Source organism: Bos indicus x Bos taurus, chromosome 20 (genome assembly GCF_003369695.1).
Source record: "Bos indicus x Bos taurus breed Angus x Brahman F1 hybrid chromosome 20, Bos_hybrid_MaternalHap_v2.0, whole genome shotgun sequence".
Taxonomy (NCBI): Eukaryota; Metazoa; Chordata; class Mammalia; order Artiodactyla; family Bovidae; genus Bos; species Bos indicus x Bos taurus.
Genome location: NC_040095.1, coordinates 65,399,171 through 65,423,741, shown reverse-complemented (window position 1 = coordinate 65,423,741; position 24,571 = coordinate 65,399,171). Strand labels below are relative to the sequence as shown.

Sequence of the window (24,571 nt, the reverse complement as noted above, 5' to 3'; positions counted from 1 at the left end):
CATTTTTAGATGAGCATTTGTGTTGTTTCCTTCTTTTGAGTATTGTGGATATTGCTGTTATGAGCATGTGTGTGTACATGTATTTGCTTGAGTACTTGTTTTCAGTTCTCTAAGGTATACATTTAGGAATGGAATTGCTGGGTCATATAGTAATTGTGTGTTTAATCTTTGAGATTCCCTCTCGGGGAATCACCTCTGAGCTGCTTTATCTTATTAATTTCACGTTCTTGCTCTTTGTATCTACTTCAACTAACTCCCCACAGGTGGCAGCCATCCATTCTCCTTGGGTCTATTCTTAAAGTGCTGTGATTAAAAAAATGTAGAGAGTCCTGATATGTGTTCTGAAGCACAGATACTAAATCCTGAGAGTTTAGAACCAGCTTTGCATCCATGCCCATGAGGTGCTCAGATTCACCTAATGTCTGCAGTGATTTGGATGTTGAAACTGAAAACCCCCAAATTTTGAAAAATAACCTTTTTCCCCCTCCATCACAACAGTTAGTCCTTTCTTGGGACCCAGTGGAGCTGTTTGCACCTGCCTTCTTGTTCTGTCATAATATCGTTTCTTGAATGGTGGTGGTTCCTGGGGGTCTGTGAAGCCATAATGGGAAGGAGAGAGGGAACCTTAGGAACAGGGATGCTCTGTGACTCTCACTGCCCTTCTTCCCCACCTGCAGGTGTCGTTCTTCCTCTTCATCATCTTCGTGGTGTACACCATGCTGCCCTTCAACATGCGAGATGCCATCATCGCCAGCGTCCTCACCTCCTCTTCTCACACCATCGTGCTGAGCGTCTGCCTGTCTGCAACACCAGGGGCCAAGGAGCACCTGGTCTGGCAGGTAGGTGCACCTCCACCTCTGCACGGGACCTTCCCCATCCCTCCGGGGATGGGGGAAGCACCACACACCTGCCCCAGGTGTGACTGTTGGCTAGTGCCTGGCAGGCGCCCCAGGTCTGCTCTCCAACACTGACTCTGAGTATTGCTAATGGGTAGCCAGTTCCCCGCCCCCTCTGCGGGTGGAATCGGCAGTCACTTAGCAATCGGCAATGGCGAAAATTGGAAATGGCAGTTCCATTTTGCTGATTGATTGTTAAAAGCTGTTATTATGCGTTATAATTTAGCACTCTTATTTTTAGAGTGAAGCAACTTATATAATTAAATTCATGATTCCCTCCCATCTCCCTCTCTGAGAGATATCCAAAGCCCCGTCTTTATAGAGGACAAAAGAGTTCTCTATTTCTTAATCCTCTGGCAAGCCCAAGGACATACAAAATAATTTCTTAAAATGCTTCAGCAGAAAATTTAGCTTTAGTGCTAAATGGCATTTCCACGAAGCCTTTCTATTTAATTAGTTGAAAGCATTTAAAAAGCCATTTAATTTCCTGTTGTGTACAGTTGTAAACAGGAGGGGCAGTGTTTTTGGGCTTATTCTTAACAGTCTCTTTTTTTAACCTATAAAAAGCATGTTTTATTTTGCTCTGTTGGAGTCAAATGTAACAAATGCAGCCTGTGTTCAGAACGCAGTGGATCTGAAAGGAGTGGTTACGATCAGCAGTGTTGTTGAAAAGGGGATTTTAGATGTGGGTCTCTTGAGCCCTGTGGGTCTGAGAAACCAGTTTGTCCTTCACTTGGTGGCACATTTTATTTGGAAACTTGAGGTGGAAATGGAGACCTACCCTTGGGTCTGTAGTAATTGCTCTTAGTTGGAAAGCTTTCCAGGGACCCCTTTTCTCAATACTCCTCTCCTAGTGCTCATAACAAACATGTGTTAAAAGTAGGCTGAGCATTTGTGAGACGTCCTGGGTGGGCACTGAATGAGGGGAAAGCTCCTGGTTTAGCACTGCGAGTGTCAGCTTCACAGTGACTTGTTTGGATTTTACTAAGAACTGTCCACTCCAGGCAGCGGAGGAAACACTTTCTTCCCCGTGATCAAGCAGACTAGACACTTATCAGTACCCTGCATCACCAGAGACACACACAGCGGCTGGTCAGTAACTAATTAAATGAAAGAAAGAAGGTGCGTGTTTTATGAAAAGAAATAATCCAGTCATGCCTGGGAAGAGGTGAAAGAAATGCTCCTTTTTACCTGAGTTCCGCCTCAGCTTTTACTTGTTTTTTTTTTTTTTTTTCCTCCATTTCGGAGCCTCCCATGAGGATATTCATGGGACATTCCTCCCATACATTCCATTCTTTCATCCTCCATTAAGTAGAGTCATTAAGCTCCACCTTAGGTGGTCACATGCAGGTCAGGGTGATGGGTATGTTTTATGTAGGAATGAGTACATAATAATTTATGTAATAATATTATGTAACAATAACAATTTGCTTTGCCAGTTTACACTATAAAAATCACTGCAGGAAAGTCCTGGTTACACAGGGAACAGGGCACACAAACATTTCCCAGCTCACAGCATCTTCCTGGTCTCGGGTTACCTTGGAACACATCCCTGAACATTTTGTACCTGTTTCTTCTGCCTCTTCATGAATCAAGGAAGTGTCTGCTGCTGCAGGTGTAATAGAGAAGACATCTGGGAGATGAGGATGGTGATTCCTGCCTGTAAGGATCAAATGGGGTTAAAATAAAAGGAAAAAGGAGTGATTTGCAAAGAACCTGGCATCTTTTAGATATCAAGTACTGTGTTGAGTTTTTTTTTTAAGCACAGTTATTTTCTTGCATTGGTAAAAAAAATATATGGTAAGGATGTAATCTTAAGTTTTTATTTTCTCAATTTCTAAAACCAACAAAGAAAAATACCTCTTATTGCTGGACAGGCAGAGATAGGATGATTCTAGAATAACAAAAGAATAAAAATTCTTCATTCCGTAGTATTTCATATAAGCATAACATTGAAAGGAACAGAAGAATAAAAGGTCAGGTTTCCATCCCCTCAGAAACAATTTCACAGCGATTTCAAGAGCTGAGAAAGGCAGACTCTGCCAACGGCTTTCAAATGGAAGGTTCATAGGTAAACATCAAAGTAATGAAGTAGAAGAGTTTTAAGTACATTTGGCCACTGCTAGAAATAGAACCTAAAAATAACACTGGTTTGTGATGTGAGGAAAACATTTTATGGACTCCCTTTTATGAAAAGTGTATAAAAGACAGAATGCTGTAGAGTAGATAGTTATATTGCTCTGGAGTAATTGTTTGAAGCAAAACTATTTAAAATAAAGAATATTGCTCTGATATAAAGAATAAGGTACCCATCGATGGGGGCTTCCCAAGTGGCTCAGTGGTTAAGAATCCCCTTATCAGTGCAGAAGACCTGAGTTTGATCCTTGGGTCAGGAAGATTCCCTGGAGAAGGGAATGGCAACCCACTCCAGTGTTCTTGCCTGAGAAACTCCATAGATATATGAACCTTCCAGGCTACAGACCATAGGATTGGAAAAAAGTCACACATGACTGAGCGACTACACAATAACATCCCATCCTTGATGATCAGCGTCACCTTATCTTTAACGCTCCAAAGAAGCAGTGCATTTATTTAACATGGGTCCCTACTAATCATTTTTTGTTTCATTTTATTTTTTGAACATTGCAATCCATTGATGGTATGTGGAAGTGAAGTGAAAGTGTTAGTCACTCAGTCATGTCTGACTCTCCGCGACTCTGCGGATTGTAGTTCTCCAGGCTCCTCTGTCCTTGGGATTTTCCAGGCTAAACTACTGCAGTGGGTTGCCATCTCCTCTAGGAGAATCTTCCCGACCCAGGGATCAAACCCATGTCTCCTGTGTCTCATGCATAGTAGGCAGATTCTTTGCCCTGTGAGTCATTGGGGAAGCCCCATTTTAATGCCCATGTGGCCTCAGACCTGGTCTGCAGATGTCCCTCCGAGATACTTGTCCCTCTGATTTTTTGAGTATTTCCTCAATTTCCAGCACAAGTTATTTTGGTCTGCTCTTGTGCCCTCCCTGGAGAAGGCAATGGCAACCCACTCCAGTACTCTTGTCTGGAAAATCCCATGGACAGAGGAGCCTGATGGACTACAGTCCATGGGGTCACAAAGAGTCGGACATGACTGAGCAACTTCATTTTCACTTTGAGCCCTCCCTGCTCTGGCTCTGAAGTCAGCCATCTCCCCAAGGAGCCCTGGTTCTCTTTGGTGAAGAACGTTTCGCGGCAGGATATGGGCTTTTGGTCCTTCCATTGCCATTGGGGAGTCAGGACTCCAAGGCGAGGCCGCACGCTCTACCCCTCAGTTAGTTTTCATATTTGCTGCCGTATGAAAACACCATGACTTCACATGGGTATTTTCATTTCCAATGCAGCGTACATTTCCTGGCAGTTTTCTGTCTTCACTGAGGCTCTCTTGAAAAAAAGTGAAAGTGAAGTTGCTCAGTCCTGTCTGACTCTGCGACCCCACGGACTGTAGCCCACAAGGCTCCTCTGTCCATGGGATTTTCCAGGCAAGAATACTGGAGTGGGTTGCCATTTCCTTCTCCAGGGGATCTTCCCTACCCAGGGATAGAACCCGGGTCTCCTGCATTGTAGGCAGACACTTTACCATCTGAGCCACCAGGGAAGTCCAACAGTGAAAAATATTTAGCCCTCGTGATTCTTAATGTATTCATTTATTCGATGAATCTGTGTGTGCAACCAGTCTCCTGTTTCAACTGTCAGTCCCTCCCCCTCCCCTGTGACTTGGCCCAGCTTCCCTCCCTTCACCCCTCCATCCCCGCCGTCCCACTGCCGGGCTCCAACACCCTATCCACGTGAGGCTGTCCTTCCCCCATCTGAGGCTCCATCCCCTGTACTTGACTTTGCCCACTGTGGGTGCCCTGCACGCCTAGCCCAGCTTTGTCACCTGCGGTGGGTTTGGCTTCCTTCCTGCGTCACCTGTTGGTACCAATGCATCTTGGCAGCGACTCACCTGAGGGCTTTGCCCTCGGTTATTCAGGCCGGAAGGAGAAGTACAGGAATGGAAGCGGAAGGGGCTGGGCCAGGAAGAGGAAGACAGTGGGTACGTTCTGGACGGACGTGACTGTGGAAAAGGAAGAGATGCTTTTTGCTTCCTCTTGGTGGTTCTTTGTGCACTGCTCTTGGCCCCTTTTCTTCTCAGTCTTTTCTATCTTTGTTTTGGAACCAGATTTCAAAGAAGAGTTTTTCTGGAATCTAAGATTTTTTAAGGGAGTTTAGACTCCCTTAATAAAAAATGGAATGCATGGTTTCGATATGAGAGAAGACTTACAGAGAAGCCCATTTTGTACTGTCTGTGTAAAAAGGATACTTTGTTTGTCTACCATAAACTTAACATAGACAGCAAAAGTTCTTTACAATTCCTGGTTAACACGAAAATACAGATTTTATCTGTATCAGTAGGATAGCATGCATTTGCCTGAAAGTTTCATAAAAGCAGCAAGGAGTCTTTTTTTTTTTTTGCTTATAGTTGTATCCAGGCAAAGGGGAAACTGAGGCAGAAAACAACATGAAACCTCCCACCTTATGCCACGGTGCCTACCCCCTGCTTGGGCCTTGGTGGAGTGGCAGTTATGCAGCCATTAGGCAAGATTAGGGAGCTGGGAAGGGTCTTGCCCCTAGACAGATCAGCTAGTCCATCAGTCAGGAGCCCGGTCCAGCCTGCAGCCCGCCCGTATGTAGCACTTACTTCACCCTGTATATGTGCATTGTGTTGGTTCTTTTGCTAAACTTCTATAGGTCAGCATCACCAACAGCAGGATACTGAGCCATCCTCAAGGAATTTCCAAATATCCCTATTTACACATTAACAATATTGCATTTTGTGTTTGAAATTTACTTAAGTTTCTTACAGTTTTATGTCTGGCATCTTCCTAACACAGTTTGAATTTTCATTTTCTGTATGTTTTAATTTCTCGTGAGAGAGGGAGGAATTTGAATATAGATTTCTTTTGCAAGCAGGTTATATAAGAATCCATATTTATTAAAGAAGATAAGCTGAACAGTGCTTACTGATTTTCCAACAGGGTTACTCATTTTTCAGAGAAATTTTATACACTTTCATGCAGTGGATACTTAAAGGTATTTAAGTTGTGACACAATTTAAAACATTTTAGTTTGGACCTAAATTAGAAAATGTAGCCTGTTATCTGTGGCACGCGTGCAGTTGGGAGTAATGCAGATTTGTTACATAACTGACTCTTTGCCAGTATAATTCAGGAACTGTATATTGGAGTCTGGAGTTAAATTGTATTTAGGATCTAATCTGAGGAGCTCAAAGGAAAAACAGCAGGTTACCAGCTGCCCAGTTTCTGGCTATGGAAGAAAATAATTTTTAGGAATTTGGATCTCTGTTCCTACTATTTATCTTTAGAGAAGCTCACAATATTAATATTTTCCACAAGCGGGGAAAAGAGACTGTATCACTGTTCATTTTGTGTTGCATTCAGCTATTGATTGAGCGTGATCCATAGGCTATTTTAACAGGCTCTCCTTTATCTGTTCTGGAGACATTGTAATTTGGAAGGAGTCGGGTAATCATAGAGAAGAAGTAAAAACAGAAAAGTACCTAATGTGATTAAGTCTTAAAGCAAATCAAGATGCACTTCACAGTTCTGCCCTGGTTTCACCTTCCCATCCTTCCCCCAGCTGGACAGATAAACCCCATTCTCCTCTCAGGGGCAGGAACTTCACAGCATCATCCCGTCAGAGAGTTTGGTAGGAAAAGTGAAGAGCAGAATAGAAATAAGCACTGCCCTGAAGGATGCCAAATCATTTAAAACTGCTCCGGCAATTTTAAGGACGTTTGAGGGAACCCTCCTACACTGTTGGTGGGATTGGAAACTGGTGCAGCCGCTGGGAAGAACAGTACTGAGGTTCCTTAGGAAACTAAAAATAGAGCTACCATATGATCCAGCAATACTACTCCTGGGCATTTATCAGGAGAAAACTACAATTCAAAAAAGTACATGCACCCAGTGTTCATTGCAGTACTCCTTGCAATAGCCAGGACATGGAAACATCCATGTCCATTCACAGATAAGTTGGTAAAGAAGATGTGGTCCATGTATACAATGGAATATCAGTCTGCCATCAAAAAGATGAGATGATGCCATTTGCAACAGCATGGATGGACCTAGAGATTATCATGCTAAACTAAGTTACGATAACAGTTATATGTGGAATCTGAAAAAATAATACAAATGAGCTTATTTACAAAACAGAAGTAGACTCACAGACATAGAAATCAAACAGTGGTTACCGAAGGGGGAAGGGGGGAGGGAGGGATATACACTAGTAGTTTAGTTGCTAATTTATGTCTGACTCTTGCTTCCCCGTGGACTGTAGCCCATCAGACTCCTCTGTCCATGGGATTCTCCAGGCAAGAATACTGGAGTGGGTTGCTGTTTCCTTCTCCAGGGGATCTTCCCAACCCAGTAATTGAACCCAGGTCTCCTGCATTGCAGACAGATTATTTACAGACTGAACAATGAGGGAAGCCCTATATATGAAATAGATAACCAATACCGACCTACTGTAGAGCACAGGGAACTATATTCAATATCTTGTAACAACCTATAATGGAAAAGAATATGAAAAAAGTATATAAATTGAATCACTTTGCTCTGCCCCTGAAATCGACACAACAGTGTAAATTAATTGCACTTCAGTAAAAAAGAGAATGTGAAACAGACAGGCTTCACGTTGGTGATTACTTGACTGTAATGACAGAGTGAGACCCAGGTTTATTTTCCAAACTTTGTAAGACTGTTTTGAGGGAAGGGATAGAAGAAACAGGTAAAGGGAAGCCCTGTCAGATTCTTAAGTTTGTCTCAGAGATTTGATCAAAGGAGCATGGAAAAGAAGGGTTTCTCTAAAGATGAAAAATGCCATCAATCACCCAACAGCTGTCTCTGTACTCTTCTTGAACTTGTCATCTGAGTTCTATGCTTTCTGTTCATTCAAAGCAATGGATTCATGCCAAATGAGACTCCTCATTAGAGACTGATTAAGTGTTGGCTGAATGGCACATCCCACTGACTGACATCCTAACAGGTGGCTTTCCTTGTACTTTCACAAACCCATGCATGTTTGCTGCGTGATACACAAAGATCTGAGGCTCTGTCTGTTTCGACTGTTTATTTTTGAGGATGCTCTGTGAAAGATACTGATTTCTAGTCATGAACCATCAGTGGTGCTATTTAAAACCCTTAATGGACAATGAAAAACTCAGCCACCCCTATAGGGAGTCACACAAGACAGACTCCCTGTGTACTTCCAGAACAAATGGTGACTCTATTAAGTTGTGTGAACTTGAGAGAATAATATATCTGCAGCTGGACTTAGGGGAGAACTTTCCTGTGGTTCTAAGCTATCTTTAAAGAGTAGAGAGCAGCCCAAGGAATTGGTACAATGGAGAGAGGATGTACACATAGTCACAGGGAGACATTTCAAGGAGAGACGGGCTGAAGATGCTCCTACTTATATGTAAAGTGAGACTAATGATGATGGCTTTTTTCTGGGGCAGCAGAGATGATTGAATGAGATGATAAATGAAAAGGATTTAACTGGGCCGGGTTCATGGTTAATGCATCAGTTAGTAATGCTCAGACACTCGATCCTGTCTGACTCTTTGCCACCCCATGGACTGTAGCTCACCAGGCTCCTCAGTCCATGGGATTCTCCAGGAAAAAATACTGGAGTGGGTTGCCATGCCCTCCTTCAAGGGATCTTCCCCACTCAGGGATCGAACCCAGGTCTCTTATGTCTCCTGCATTGGCAAGAGGATTCTTTACCATGAGCACCACCTCAGAAGCCAGTTAGTAAACAATGTTAATAAGAATAACTGCATGGTGACAGACTTAAAACACCCTCATTATGTTATTGGAGTGTAGCAGACTAGACAAGCTGGGAGCAGAAGAAGGGGATGTATTAATACTTTGTATACATTTTTGCATCAATAATCATAGCATGGCTTCTTTGAGAATAATATACATCAGTTTTTACCTCCCCTGGGAGTTTTACTTTCAGACTCACAGTACCTGGTGAGAAGGAGGTCCCAGCTGGAGTCAAGCCAGTTCAATTAAACTCCACCCAGCAACCTCCTGAACTTCCCCAGTGACTCAAAAGGTAAAGAATCCTCCTACCATGCAGGAAGCGCAGAAGATGCAGGTTCAATCCCTGGGTCAGGAAGATCCCCTGGAGAAGGGAATGGCAATCCAGTCCAGTATTCTTGACTGGACAATCCCATAGACAGAGGAGCCTGGTGGGCTACAGTGCATGGGGTCGCAAAGAGTTGGACACGACTGAGCGGTTATCACTGGGAGCTGTGAGATCCTGCCGGCCAGACTCTGGGGTCATCACCTGTGGTCTCCTCAGCAGCTCCTGAGTGTCTTGACACAGCTGAGAACAGGGAATGGTGGACAGAGAGAGCACTTTGGTCTCAGGTGGAATCTGGGTTTGGATTTGGTTTCTCCCACTTTATAGCTGCACATTTTGGACTGAAAGATGGATCCCAAGATCCCTTCTCAAAGAAAGACTGGTTGTCCAGCCTTTGAGGGTATTGTTAGCAGCAGACTTTCATATCTTAGTCTCCAGGCTGCCCCAGCTTCACAGAGCTGCCTGCCCAAGGTCAACCTTTCCATGGGTGGCCCACGTCCATAACTGATTGAGTGGGGGTATAAGTCCTCTCTCCTTTTGGCCCAATGCAGGACAATTCTAATTTCAGCTCCAGATTGTCTGTGAGTCTGTCTGGAGTTTTCAGACCTGCATCCCAGCTCAGCTTCTCCCTCTACCAGGTCCCCAGTCCTTCCCTCCACTTAGGGGTTGATCCCAAGGGCACTTTCTGATAAACACTCAGCCGTGTTTCACTTGTGCTTCCTAGAGAACCAAACTGTGACATTGCATAAATTTGACCTGAGTCTTGAGTTGACGCAGTTTTCTCATCTCTGAAATGGCAGCAGTAGCACCAGCCTCCCTGGGTAGTTGCTGGCCTTGGTGCTGATTAGATGACCTGGTGTATAAGGAAGAACCTGTTGTCAGGCTGGTCAGTCCAGCAGCAGCAGGGGTAATGTCTTCTGCTAAGTCTAAATGACCTTTACAAGTGCTCAGATAAATGGAAACATAGACATACTTTGAGAATATATGTTAATCAAAGTCCAAATGATCTCTGGAACGAAAGTTGCATCATACATATCTAGGACCCTCAGAGCCCAGGTCATGTCTGGTTGACCATCCTGTGGTGTGTCCTACGCAGACTAAAGGTAGTGAATCCCATCCTGGTGAGGTGCTCACAGACCACACTACACTGCTGAGTGAAGCTCAGAAGTTCAGCTAATACCTGAGGACCTGTGCTTCTGTAAGTTAATGGAACACCTGATTTTGGAAACCTAAGACACAGCTCGCCGCTTGTCAGGAGTGAGAGGGAGGAGTATGTAGGATCACTTGCCAACTAAACATCCTGAACTCTTTCTCTGGAGTGTCATGTTACCTGGAGAAGCCTACTTCTGTTCCCCAGCCCACCTTGGGGATTGCTCAGCCAATGGTACCTGAATCCACCAGATCTGACCATCCTGCAACTCAGATTTATGGTCCTGGACATGTGCATGTATACAATTCCATCTCTTTGCATGACCGCCTCCAGCCCCTCAGTTGAGATACTGTATTGGCTTCTTGATGCTGCTGAAAAAATTACCACAAAGTTGGGTGTTTTCAACATCAGCAATTTCTTAATTCTGGACTTCATCATTTCACAAAAATCAAAACCAATTTGTGGCAGAGGTGGGTCCCCTGGAGGCTCTGAGAAAGAAGGTTTTCGTGCCTCTTTCCTAGTTTCTGGTTCAGTTCAGTTCAGTCGCTGAGTCGTGTCCAACTCTTTGCGACCCCATGAATCACAGCACGCCAGGCCTCCCTGTCCATCACCAACTCCTGGAGTTCAGTCAAACTCACATCCATCGAGTTGGTGATGCTTTCCAGCCGTCTCATCCTCTGTCGTCCCCTTCTCCTCCTGCCCCCAATCCCTCCCAGCATCAGGGTCTTTTCCAATGAGTCAACTTTTTGCATGCAGTGGTCAAAGTACTGGAGTTTCAGCTTTAGCATCATTCCTTCCAAGAACACCCAGGGCTGATCTCCTTCAGAATGGACTGGTTGGATCTCCTTGCAGTCCAAGGGACTCTCGAGTCTTCTCCAACACCATAGTTTAAAAGCATCAATTCTTTGGCACTCAGCTTTCTTCACAGTCCAACTCTCACATCCATACATGACCACTGGGAAAACCATAGCCTTGACTAGACCGACCTTTGTTGGCAAAGTAATGTCTCTGCTTTTGAATATGCTATGTAGGTTGGTCATAACTTTCCTTCCAAGGAGTAAGCGTCTTTTAATTTCATGGCTTCAGTCACCATCTGCAGTGATTTTGGAGCCCAAAAAAATAAAGTCTGACACTTGATGAAAGTGAAAAAGGAGAGTGAAAAAGTTGGCTTAAAGCTCAGTATTCAGAAAACGAAGATCATGGCATCTGGTCCCATCACTTCATGGGAAGTAGATGGGGAAACAGTGGAAACAGTGTCAGCTTCTGGTAGTTGCCAGAAATCCCTGGTATACCCTGGCTTGGGGCTTCGAGCTCCAATCTCTGCTCCATCTTTACGTGGCCTGCTCTTAATGCCTCTGCGTCTTGCCTCCCTTCTGTCTGTCTCTTATTGGGACCCTGGCCATTGCTTTTAGGGCCCACTCTGATGATCACTCTGATGATCTCATAGCAAAATCTTTAATGTAATTATACTTACAAAGACCCTTGGGTACCGGCTTCCCAGGTGGCGCTAGTGGAAAGGAACCCATCTGCCAATGCAGGAGACATAAGAAACTTGGGTTCAATCCCTGCATCAAGAAGATCCCCTGGAGGAGGAAATAGCAACCCACTCCAGTATGCTTGCCTGGAGAATCCCAGGGACAGAGGAGCCTGGCAGATTGCAGTCCATGGGGTCGCAACGAGTCAGGCATGACTGAGTGACTTAGCACATCCTATATGCCATTTGCCAGCACAGAGACCCTTACTCCAAAAAGGGGGTGGTATGCTGAGTTTCCCAGTAGACATAACTTGGGGCCCTTTGTTCAACCCACTTCCAATACCAAGCCCCGTGGCTGGACAGCAGGTCCGCTCCTCTCCTGCATGGCTTGCTACAGACCCTCCATGCGTTCTCCAAGATCAGAGCCTGTGGGGTTCCCCTTCTTTTGAGTGCTCGGGTATTTCTAAGCTCTGTGGTGTGCAACATACAGAGATACCTCCCTGGATGATATTTATGGTAACACATGGGAAAATAAAGCAAAACTAGAATTTAGAATGAGGAAACATATGGGAATTCCACTCTTATTTAAACAGAACTCTCATCCATACGGCAATCAACAAGGATTCCTGAGGATCACTTACAGATAGGTAGGGGAACTAAACATCTGCTGTCATTGGCTCTTTGCCCCATTGCAAAAACATAGTAGATATGGTCACATTTTTCTAAAAAGTTGAGATAAAAGTTTTCAGAAGGTTTTCAGTGAATATGCATCTTCCAGCCACTTTGAATTTTCTCATTGCTTCTAGTAATTTTTCATTTGATAATCTTAGAATTTCCAGGTATATAATCAATATCATTTTCAAGTGAATCTCCACTTTCTGATTTTTAAATCCACCTTTTCTTTCCCGTTGCATTGTTTAGTACCTCCAGAAAAAAACTAGTATCAATGTGGTGGGAATAGACACACTTGTCTTTTTGTGTGTGTGTGTGTGTGTGTGTGTTTTGTTAAAGTAGGGTTGATGTTTGTTCCTTAAATCAGCATGCTGGCTTTTGGGTTAAGTTAAATAAATATTACAATCTGAAGGATGTGACCATTTATTCTTCTTCTGAGACATTTTCTGTTTTCATTTGCTTTAAACAATGATCTTGAACTTTTTCAAGAGAATTTTTTTAAGAAAAGTAACCCATGGGCAAGATTGTATGATTTCCCTTCCTTTATAGTACTGAACTATTATTGAATTTTTGGAATTAACTCAGTATGTCATGTCGTGTTTTTATCTAATTTGCTGCTTGATTCTTTTGACTAATAAATTGAGGGATATTGAATCTCTTTGAACAATAATAACAGCAAATACAGGCACATTGAGGGGTGCCGGGGGGACTCTGGGCGCTTCACTCTGGGTGGGCCCCTTCCCTCCCTCTCAAATATTTAGAGAGTGTTCCCTTTTACCCGTTCATATCCTCTGTTTAGATTTATTTTCTTTTCTGGGGTGTTTTTCTCAAGGATTTACTCTTATAAATACAGTCTCTTGTATCCAAGGTTGCAATTATATTTGCAGCATTCAGGGATCGTTTATCATGAGACTCTTTTCTGTAACCTCTGTTCTTATGTTACTTTTCCCTGGTTAGTTTCTTATTCTTCAGATTTGTCCTATCTGTATAAATTTGTGAGACATCAAGCAATTTTTTAAAATTTATTGTTCTTTATTTCTCCAAAGAATGAGTGTGGAATGTACTTGTTATTTTTATTGGTTCTTTTTTTTTAATTTCAATTTTTTCTTTATTAATTTTCCTTTTTGTGTGTGTGTTTTGAACTTCTTGTGATTATATTGTTAGATGCTTTATCCATTTATATGTTTTCTCTCTCTTATTTATTTATATGGGTACTGAGAGCTATATATTTTCCTCTTGAGTCTGCTTTAGCTCTGTGCTATATATGAGCTCATCCTCATTATTTTCTAGATATTTTGCTGATTTGATTTGGATTTCTTTTTTGACACAAGAGAAACTTTTGCTGTGGTTTTATTTTTAGATGATAGGGGGTTTTCTCTTCTGCTTTTTAAAAAATTAATGTTAGCCTCTTTTGCATTAAAATTAGAGTTTTTTTTTTCTTCTACTTTTTAGAATGTATTGAGTTTAGCAAGTCTGAGTTTGCTCATCTAAGGTCAGCCTGAATTTCTCCTTTTTTTAAATAATAGAATTGACATTTCTACCTAGTTTCCCAACGGACTTCATTATTTTTGAAGTCCAACAGCCTTCCTGAAATTTGATATTTTATCAAAGCTTTGCATTTAATCTGCTATTTCTCAGAGTGCCCTTTTAATATATGAGCTACTACAGCTATGCCCATCATTCTCATCATTAGCTCCCGAGCTCTCGGACCACTTGTAGGGGTGGATCACTGTACGAAATGTCACCCTAGTCATAGTATTCTTACAGCCAGTGGAGATGCTAACTGCCCAAACCTCCTGCCTCAAAGTGGGATTGCTTCCTGCAATACTCCTAGGGATGCCCCTCCTTCTCAAGCCCCATCTCCTGAACATTCTGAATCCACGAGGGCTCCCACCAGTGTTCCTACAAAGCAGAGACAAGGCTTCCACAGCCCTCTCACCTTGAGGCACATCTCCGCGTCCTTTCTGAATCCACAGCCCCCTCGATGATCTCTCGGGGTGTCTTTTCTCGCTTTCCTACCTCTGGTCCTGCCTACATTCATTAGCTTTCAGACCCATTTTGGAGTCTGGAGGTTCTATTGACTTTCTGATTTTGTTGAAAATACAAATTACTTCTGCATTTCCTATACTTTTTGGTGTTCTGGATGATTTCTAGGAAAAGAAGGATAATTTTTATCTTTGTGGGTCAAACTGGAAATATTTCATTTTTCACCTTTTCTTGGGATTCTTAAAAGTTCACCTTCTCTGCTATACCTGAGCCTCAAACTCTGATCAAGACATTGACCAAAAATGGGAAGGAGAAGAAGAAAATGACTGATAAAAGATTAAATGGAGTTGTATTATAATGTGGAATATTGTTCCCAGATTCCTAGCCAGGGGTTGATGTATTTTATCTGGCTGCTGTAACGGAATAGCATAGACTGGATGGCTTAAACAATAGGAATTTGCTTTCTCCCAGTTCTGGATGTTGGCAGTCTGAGATTAGGGTACCAGCCTGGGTTCTAGTGATGGCTCTCTTTCTGAGTGGCAGGTAGCTACCTTCTTACTGGGCCCTCATACGGTAGGGAGAGGAGAGAAAGAGAGAAAGAGACGAAGCGAGCATTCTGTTGTCTTTTCTCAGATCTGTGTGTCTGTCTCTGTCTGTGCTCAGTTGCTCAGTCATGTCCAGCTCTTTTTCGACCCCATGGACTGTAGCCCACCAGGCTCCTCTGTCCTTGGGATGCTCCAGGCAAGAGCACTGGAGTGGGTTGCCATGCTCTCCTCCAGGCATTTTCCTGACCCAGGGATCCCACCTGCATCTCTGGCCTCTCTTGCATTGGCAGCTGGATTCTTTAACCACTGAGCCATGGGGGAATGACACTAAAATCAGATCAGTTCAGAGCTCCATTCTTAGGTCTCCATTTAATCTGAATTCCTTCCTTACTATAGCCAGGCTGTGCTGGGGGTGTGGGGGGGTTAGGGCCTCCACATGTGAGTTGGGGAGGCAGACACAGTTCAGTCCATAGCAGTTGGTCTTCTGGTTTACTGCCAGTTTAGCAAGTCTGAGACTCAGACATCCCCACTCTCCTGTCTCATTGAAACTGTTCTGTCGGGAGGCAGACCTGAGTAGACCAGACGCAGAGTTAAGGTGGTGAAGGGACCTGGGTCCTCGGCCCTCAGGGACCGGTGGGGAATCGGTGATCTGGAGATGACGGTTGAGGTCGTGGGGACCCTCCTGAGGACCCCGTGCTCTCCTGCTTGGTGCTGTTCTTATGCTTTTCTACAGGAGTCCTCACATTGTACGTTTTTGTCTGTACGCCCTTCTGTCACACATTCCCTGGGCCATGAGAGGAGCTGTTGAGATCTGTGGCAGCAACCCGAGCTCTTTAATATTTGTATTTGTCCCAGCTCTGAGGGTACATAATGTTAAGTGGATGCCTGAATGAATAGATGCATGCAGGATGGGATGATGGGCACACACACACACAACCAGATGTAGAGACAGTGCAAGCACCCGTGTGCCTTGGACGACACCAGCGAGGGTGCTGGTGGGCAGTTCTTTCTCTTTGCCCTGTCTCTAGCACGACCGCTGGGTGAAAGAGTGGCCTTCAAGAGTCAGAAAGTTCCAACGGCTGTGGGTGAAAGAGTGGCCTTCAAGAGTCAGAAAGTTCCAGCGGCTGTGGGTGAAAGCGTGGCATCCAAGAGTCAGAAAGTTCCAGCGGCTGTGGCAGCCTCAGACTTTCACTTTATCCTTTTGTTTTCTTCAAGATAAGTCAGATCCTCACTTGAATTTTAGATAAGTTTTAAATCAGACTTAACGTCTTAACATAGATATCAAAAGAAAGACACAAAGGTGATTGAAGAATTAGGAAACCAGTTACAGAAAGCAAAGTCCAAAGATCTGGGGTTTCTCATCATTGTCAGAGAAATGAGATGAAGCTGAACTGGCTCCACTGATATTAACATAATCCAAGGATGAATAGACTGCATTGAGCAGCCCCTGTGAGCTTTGTCTCTGAACCCATAGAAGTCACCATATTTTAGCTATTTAAGAAGGCAGAGAAGGTCACTGATTTGGATTCCATTAATGGAGAAATAAAGACATTTTCAGAAATCCATAAGACACCAAGGACATTAATTTGAAATAACTGCCTTACCCGTGTATCTGAGGAAGTTTTGTCAAGGCAGTATTGCACTGAGTGCTTCCACCTATGGGTTTTACTGTGATCTAAACCTTTGATTTAAGGTTTATTAACAGGTCAAAGACTGCTTCTCTTCGAGCATGAGAGAATTCTGTAGGCAGGGCTAGGCTTTCATATGGAAGGCCTTCTAGTCTTTCCCCTCCAAAGGGTGTCTGGACTCTTAGGAAATTCTTCTTATCATGGGGTGGAAGTCTTGTGTGCCAAACACAGAGGTTCCTGAGTGGACCGGTCACTTCTGGCGCATTTGGGCATGTGAGGTTGGAGATGATGGTTCTCGAGTCTGAGGTGTGTGGACCCCAGCAGAGGAGGAGGTGTGACCGGAAGAGCCTCACCTGTGCGGGTGAGACACACTGCCATTCCCGTCGTCCTTTGGCAACCCTACAGAGTTGGTTCAGTAAGAATTGGCTCAGTTGAGTATCATTTTCACTCCCTCCCTTAGAAAATCTTCTCAGGGAAGGTAGGTGGGATGAATTGGGAGGCTGGGATTGACATATATACACTACTATATATAAAATAGATAACTAATGAGAACCTACTGTACCGCACAGGGAACTCTACTCAGTGCTTGTGGTGACCTAAATGGGAAGGAAATCCAAGGAAGAGGGGATATATGAATACATATGGCTAATTACCTTTGCTGTACAGAAGCAATTGACAAACCAGTGTAAAGCAGTTATACTCCAGTGAAATGAAGAAAGAAAAGTTTCTCAGAGGACTCTAGGACCTGGGGGCAACAGTATTGCGTTTTGGCTGTGACGTGAGCAACAAGATTGCATGCAAATCAACTTCCCCACACTTTTAGGTTTTTGTTGTTGTTGCATGATCTTCTGTGCATCAAAATCCATTCTGGACGTTTCCCTCTCCTGTGATTTGCCTTTACTACCTATCTAACAGCTTTTTTGTAATTTTGAGGAATTTTGGTCAGTTTTTTCTTATAAATAAGTCTTCATGTTGATTTAGTTTTCAGAACAAAAGCTATCATTTTTAAACAAAATTTGAAAGTAAGTGTGCAGACTTAACAGTTCTTCCCTTCCCTTCCCTTCCCTCTGTCTCATGCGGAATTTAAAGAATTTTGTGGATGTGCTAGTTGTGTAGAAATTTGACCCTGGTGTTAGATTCTTAGAGAAAATCTTAAGAACGAACTATTTTGAGCTTATCTCTCGGATCAATTGAAGAGTCTCATTTCTTATTTGACATGTTTTGAAATCGAATGCTTATAACATCCGTTTAAAAAAAAATGGTAAAAAAGTATTTCCGTTTCTTCCCAGGCCTTTTGTCACGCATATAACTTAAGAATCAGTCTGATTACCTCTGGCTTCAGGTCTCAGGAAACGTTTGTCTTCAGTATTAGTCAGAAGTCACTTTCCTCAGCCCTTCATCCTGTCTCCCCTGCCCTGGATGCCTCTCTGACTCCTGGGGAAGCTCCAGGCTGACCCCCAGCTCTCCAAGGGATCATTGTAAACCTCACGCCTACCTTCATATTCCTCCAGGGATTCTCTTTTCCCTGCAGATCTCCTGGGACAGCAAAGCAGGCCCTGTACCCCCCGCAGCCCCGCCCCGCCCCTTCCCCGTGGACGCTGAGCCCTGCAGATGCTGAGTGACTTGCGGGTGCCTTGTCCTGCTTCCTCTCCTCTCACTTCAGGGCTGTTACATCTGTTTTGTCCTCCGTCTGGCGCGCCCTGCGGTTATCACCCAGCCAGTCCTTGAGAGTGAGCTGGTGTCCCCCAGAGAAAGTCCTCCATGGCCTGAGAACTTGTCCCAGGAGCCCAGTGGTCATGCTCCTCTTCTCTCAAGTTCACTGGCTCTCTTTTCAGGCTCCTGCACTATCGGGATAATCCTTATAAAAGGCATCTGTCTTTTCTATCTCCGGGCGGGCAGATGCCTCCCAAATATGTAGCATGCTTCTGCTGCATCTGATCTTATGAACCTCAAGTTATAGAACTGGGAAAACTTGCTTTTTGTGTGATGTCCTAGCAGAAGTTGAATTCTTTTGTAAAGTATTTTTGCTGAATCCCCCAGAACTAAAAGATGGTGTTTCCCCTTTTCAAAGGCAGCCTGATGCATAATTCTGAATAGAACGGGACTGCTTTCATTTTGGAGCCTGAAAGACTTGAGCTCTAATCCCAGTTGTGGGTGAACTGGTTATATGAATTTGAGCAAATGACTTAGCTTCTCTGAGCATCTGTTTACTTATATGTAAAGAAGGCCAATGACAGAACTAGACTGAGGATTAGAGACTGTGTGTCTGTATTCCTAGCTGAGTGTTTGGCCTGTGTTGTGTTCAATAAATGTCAGGCATCCATTAGGTTATGGATTTCTGGATTTTCTCTCTCTGGCCTATTTTTTGTTATTTTTCAGTTCTACACACGTAGTCAACTTTTAACATTAGAGGATTTATTCCTGAAGTGTTTAGATGGGTGAAAATGCTCTACATCTAGCAAGATATCCCGTGATGATAGTTTAGAACAGTTAATGGGAGACTCATATAAACCTAGGGGGAACCATTATAACCAGTATTGTTGTTGTTCAGTCGCTCAGTCGTGTCTGACCCTTTGCAATCCCAGGGACTGCAGCATGCCAGGCTTCCCTGTCTTCAACTATCTCCTGGAATTTTGCTCAAGTTCATGTTCATTGAGTCAGTAATGCTATCTAAAAATGAGTAGATGCCTGAGGGATGAGATAATAATGCACAACCGGATACAGAGGCTTCATAAGCACCCGTGTGCCTTGGACCCCAGAGAGGGCGGTAGCAGACACTTCTTTCTCTTTAACCCGTCTCCGAGCATGACCGCTAGGTGAAGTAATGGTGTCCTTTAAAAAGAATCAGGAAGAGGGGACCATGGCCCCAGCATCCACAGACTTTCAGTTTATCCTTTTGTTTTCTTCAAGATAAGTCAGATCCTCACTTGAATTTTAGGTAAGTTTTAAGTCAGACTTAAAGTCTTACAGAGGAATCAGAGGAAAGACTCAAAGATGACTGAAGAATTAGGAAACTAGATATGTAAGGGAAGTTCAAGGATCTGGGATTATTCATCATTGACAGAAAAATAAGATAATGTTGAACTGGCCTTACATAAGATAATGTTGAACATAAGATAATGTTGAATACGGATATTAACACGATCCATAGGAAGAACAGCCTGAATGCCTGAGTCGAGCAGCCCCTGTGAGCTTTGTCTCTGAACCCATAGAAGTCACCATATTTTAGCTGTTTAAGGAGGCAGAGAAGGTCACTGATTTGGGTTCCATTTTAAACGAGAAATAAAGACATTTTCAAAAACCCTGAAGACACCAAGGACATTGATCTGAAGTAAACTGCCTTAAGCGTATCTCAGGAAGTTTTGTCAAGGAAGTATTGTATTGTGCTTAGTTATAACCAGTATAACCTCTGTCAGTTAGATCAACAACGAAATGCCCAAAACTGTAGACTGCCATTATGTAGTATGGGAGGTGATTTAAGAAGGAGCTTTCAAAACTAATTTCTTTAATAACAATAATAACTTTAAATTGTAGTATTTTTACAAATCAGATTACAATAAATCTGTTTCTCGTAGATTTAGAGAGTCTATTAAATTAATGTCGCTTCTAAGTTCACCAGCCTGTGAAGACGTTATATGAATAACTGCTGGATTCTAGTCCTTTACTAAGTGCTTCCAAAATGAGGATGATTTAAAACAACAACAAAACCTCAAGCACTTTAACATCTACTAGGAGATGTAAGTAGCATTGAGAAACAAAAATATAGATTCATAGCAATTTACTTGGGGTGGTGATTGTGTCCTCGGCGATACAGTTCTTCACCAGCAATTCACCATAGTAAGACGTCTACACTCCTAGATTCTGCATTTAGCACTTAGAGGCTGAAGGACCTGCCTGGTTGACCAGTGGTTAAGACTTCATCGTCCAGTACAGAGTGTGCGGGTTCAATATTGAGTCAGGAAGCAAAGATCCCTTATGCCTCGCGGCCAAAAAGCTGAAACATAAAACAGAAACAGTATTGTAACACATTCAATAAAGACTTTAAAAATAGTTCACATCAAAAAAAAGAAATTCTTTAAAAAAGAAAAAAGAACTTAGAAGATGATTTAAAGTGATAGCAGCTCTCTCCTTCACTCAACTGTGAGATTTGTCAGTTGGATTTACAAGTATTACCATGAACCGCAAAGGAGGCCTGTGTATGTTCTAGAACAGGGGTTCACAGTCTTTTTCTGGGAAGGACCACAGAGTAAATATTTTCAAATTTTCAGGCCATCTGGTCTCAGTGGCAGCTACTCAACTTTGCTTGCTGGAAACTGCAGACACCTATGAACAACATGAGAGCAAATGGATGTGGCTGTGAGCCAATAAAACTTTATTTACAAAGTCAGACTTGGCACATGGCTCATTCTAGAATAACAACTGGCAATCCTAGTTTCACTCTTCACTGTAATAATAATTCCTCAGCCCACAAAATCTTTAAATGCCTGGTATTTCACTTCTGTTCCCTTGAACATAGTTTGCTGTTTTGCAGAAATTTATAATACGCCACTCCCAAAGCCACCCTTTCTCTTAGGTCTCCACTTTGTTCTGTGAGCCGCATAAGAGGCCTTGCTTGCATCACATTCTTAATGAATAGGAGCTGGATTTTTATTTCAGGGGTCTCAGCACCCCCACTCGGGATGTGAGACGAGGATTTTCATTCTTTCCCATCTCTTGTTTCTGCAGTGCCCTGGATGTGTATGCACGTCACTGGCAGGATTCTGAGCAGATGCTCCAGGGCCTCACATGACACAGTTAGCATTTTCAACCACGTGTCACTGACGGAAGTTCACACGTACACGCCATACATTTTTTCAGCTCATGGGGTCCTGCTAAACATTTCCCCCCCGAGTCTTCAAAAGAAGAGAATAAAAATGTCTTGGGACATATGGATTAACACTTCTCCCAGCTTGTATCCTGGTGGGGTCTCTGATTTAAAGAGACAGGCAGCTGTTGGTGAGATCGGACTGCACATTTTGCTAAAGGATCGTTGATTCTTTAGGTCCTATGCATTCCTACCTCTGCTTCTCTCTCTCCTTTTTTAAATTAAGTCCAAATTGAGGGAGGGATCAAGGGAAGATCAGAACCTTCTTAGAAAAGACACAAGGATTTTCATTCCATCCTTTGGTGGGGTTCTTCCCAGAAATCTGCTTATTCAGCCGTCAGGTTTTACTCTCTTGGCTGAGAGATCCCCTAAAGCTGCATCTCTCGTATGATTGCTTGTATATAGCCAAGGCTCCTGACTAGTGTGCAGGATACAGTTACATGAGCATCAGTTATTTGACCCCTTTCCATTTGCAGCTGTTTTCATTTCGCTTTTCCAAAGAATTCTCAGTCATTTAGGCTTCTGACCCCATCCCCTCTCAGGAGGTCTTTAAAAGATTGAGATACTTTGTTTAGAACGTCTGAAAATTTAAGGTGCAGAATTTTCATGGTCTGCCCAAAACTGGCATCTAAAAATAAAATGTACGCTGACTGGCAGCTTGAGAAGTGCCCAGATCGGCAGATGGTGTGAAATGCAAGACTTGTAAAATGAAAATATATGCGGGAAAATACAGAACTCTTTCCTATTTATTGAAGGTCTGATGGGAACACAGGCTCTTGGTAGACACACTGGACTCTTAGGTTGGGGGGATGCTGGAGACAGAAGGAGTCTGAGTTCTAGCCGGGCACTGGAGGAGATCCCACCTGAGGTCATGAGGGTGAGACAGGAAGGTGTGGTCTGAGAACGAAAGCAGTGTCACACACGGGGTCCGTCTCGGACGCTGCAGGCGGGCCCAGTGTGCCCCGTGCCTCCCCCATCAGTATGGAAGGAAGCCTTCAGGTGCACTCCGCAGGCTCACCCCTGCCTCTGCCTGTCCCACATTTCCAATCAAAGGCTTGTCTGGTGACAGTGGTGATGCTGAAGGCACCCCTCCAGCAATGTTGATGACGTGAGTCTGGAGGAGATACGGTGTGTGATGGAAGTTGAAGACAGAGACAAAAGCAATTTTGTCCAATTAGGACATGTGACAAATCACTTAAGATGAGACTTATTTTGAATGGATGAGTCGAAAGGTGATCTGCGGAAGCAAAAAACAGGAGAAGCGGAGAGTCACAGGATTTCTCATGACAGAATTTGAAGGATTTTAGGTGTCTTGCAGAGGATGAGATGGTTGGATGGCATCACCAACTTGATGGACATGAGTTCGAGCAAGCTCCGGGAGTTGGTGATGGACAGGGAAGCCTGGCGTGCTGCATTCCATGGGGTCACAAAGAGTCGGACATGAACTGAACTGAGGTGTCTGCAAATTGCATGTGATTGGTTTGAACTGGTGCTGAATGATGACTTCTCCCAAGCAAGAGCATGTGCAGTGTGTCCACATCAAACAAAAGCAAAATAACGATATCAACAGAAACTCCTCTCCCTTCGTGTCTTTTACTGAGAAATGCATTTCCAGAAAATCAGTTGATGGTAACTAATGGATGAACATTGACTATTTGATTGACCATGAGTTAACTAACATCTGCTTTCCCAGGCATCTTGACCCAGTCAAACACTCCACTGCAGAGGGGAACCTGAGCCCAGGTGTGGGAGCAGGGGCCTCAGAGTTGCCCAGCTTGTAGATGGTGAGTGTGGACTGGATTCAGGCCCAGGTCCCTCACCGCTGTGGGGTTTTTTGAACACTGTCTCCCACCTCCACTGCTGTAAACTATTCAATAGAAAACTCAGCTTTCCCAGAGGTCGCATCATGAAAGGATGCTTGAGTGCTCACTCGCTTCAATCGTGTCCGACTCTTTCTGACCCCATGGACTGTAGCCCACCAGATTCCTCTGTCCATGGGACTCTCCAGGCAAGAATATGGAGTGGGTTGCCACGCCCTCCTCCAGGGGGTCTTCCTGAGCCAGGGACTGAACCCCAGTCTCCTGCAGTGTGGATTCTTTACTGCTGAGCCACTGGGGAAATGGAAAGATAATCTTAGGTGATTCTCCTGACTTTAATGGTAGACTGAGGAGGAATTAGATTTTTGACCACGGGGTTCATTATCATTTGAATGAAGGACAGTGAAAGCATCATGAGAAGAACAGGTCTTTTCAAAGCCTAAGGGTGAACTAGCCCCACTGTTGATGGCCCATTGTATCTGTAAATCAGGCCTCTGTGTACAGGATCACCCTTCCCAGCAGGGACAGTGAGAACAGGAAGATGGGGACAGAGGAGTGAACGCTGGCCCAGGACCCTGGGGACGTGGTGGTCTGGTCCACCACTGAGGAAGCAGCCTGTGCGTCTAGTCCTTGTCCCTGGGCTAATGACCTCATCTGTGAATGAGGGGTTTGGAGAAAACAATCCTAATTTCTTTTCCAGCTTTATTCTTTCTTGATTATGTAAAAAAAGTGCAGAGCATCTATGTAAAAACTATTCTATTACATAATGAAAGGGAAGAAAGATCTGACCCACTAGGAACTAACAGGTTTCCGGTGCTGGTGTGGTTGGGAAATGGGGCCCAGGCGTTTGTTATGAGATAGTGTGGAGAAAATCCAGTTAGAAGTCTTGACGATGGGGTTCCAATGGGAATGACTTCAGTCCACATTCTTTGCCCAGACTCAGGCTAAAATCCACTGGAGTTCTTTTTCTTCTTGCTTTCTATATTTGTTTTTTGATGAAAAAGAAGCCCCAAACTCAAAAACTACAATCAGTTTACTCTGAACAACCTTTGGAAAATTAGACACCCTCAAGCGAAGACCTGATGTGCAGCAAAGTGATGCCACTCAGGCTCCCAATCTTAAGGACCACGTCCTTGGTCCCTCCGGGGAACCGTCCTGAGCTCTTCACTCAATGGCAGCTTCCAGAACTGTAGGCTTAGTGACCACATGACCTTTATCAGTTCATTTCTTATCACTCTGCTGCTTTAAACTCTGACTCAGCTATCCAGCTGGGAAGCAGAATAGCATCGTTCTTTTTCTTTTTTTAATGATTTTATAATTTATTTATTTATGGCTGTGCTGATTGAAAAAAAAATA

General features: G+C 43.7%; 1 protein-coding gene across 1 annotated transcript in view; it reads left to right on the top strand.

Moving 5' to 3' along the window:
• The window catches only part of ADCY2 (adenylate cyclase 2), a 454,325-nt gene that overhangs the window by 119,908 nt on the left and 309,846 nt on the right, over positions 1-24,571 (top strand). The window contains exon 3 of the mRNA XM_027520567.1: positions 678-839. Coding sequence (XP_027376368.1) covers positions 678-839 — 162 coding nt within the window. The remainder of the gene's footprint in view (positions 1-677; positions 840-24,571) is intronic.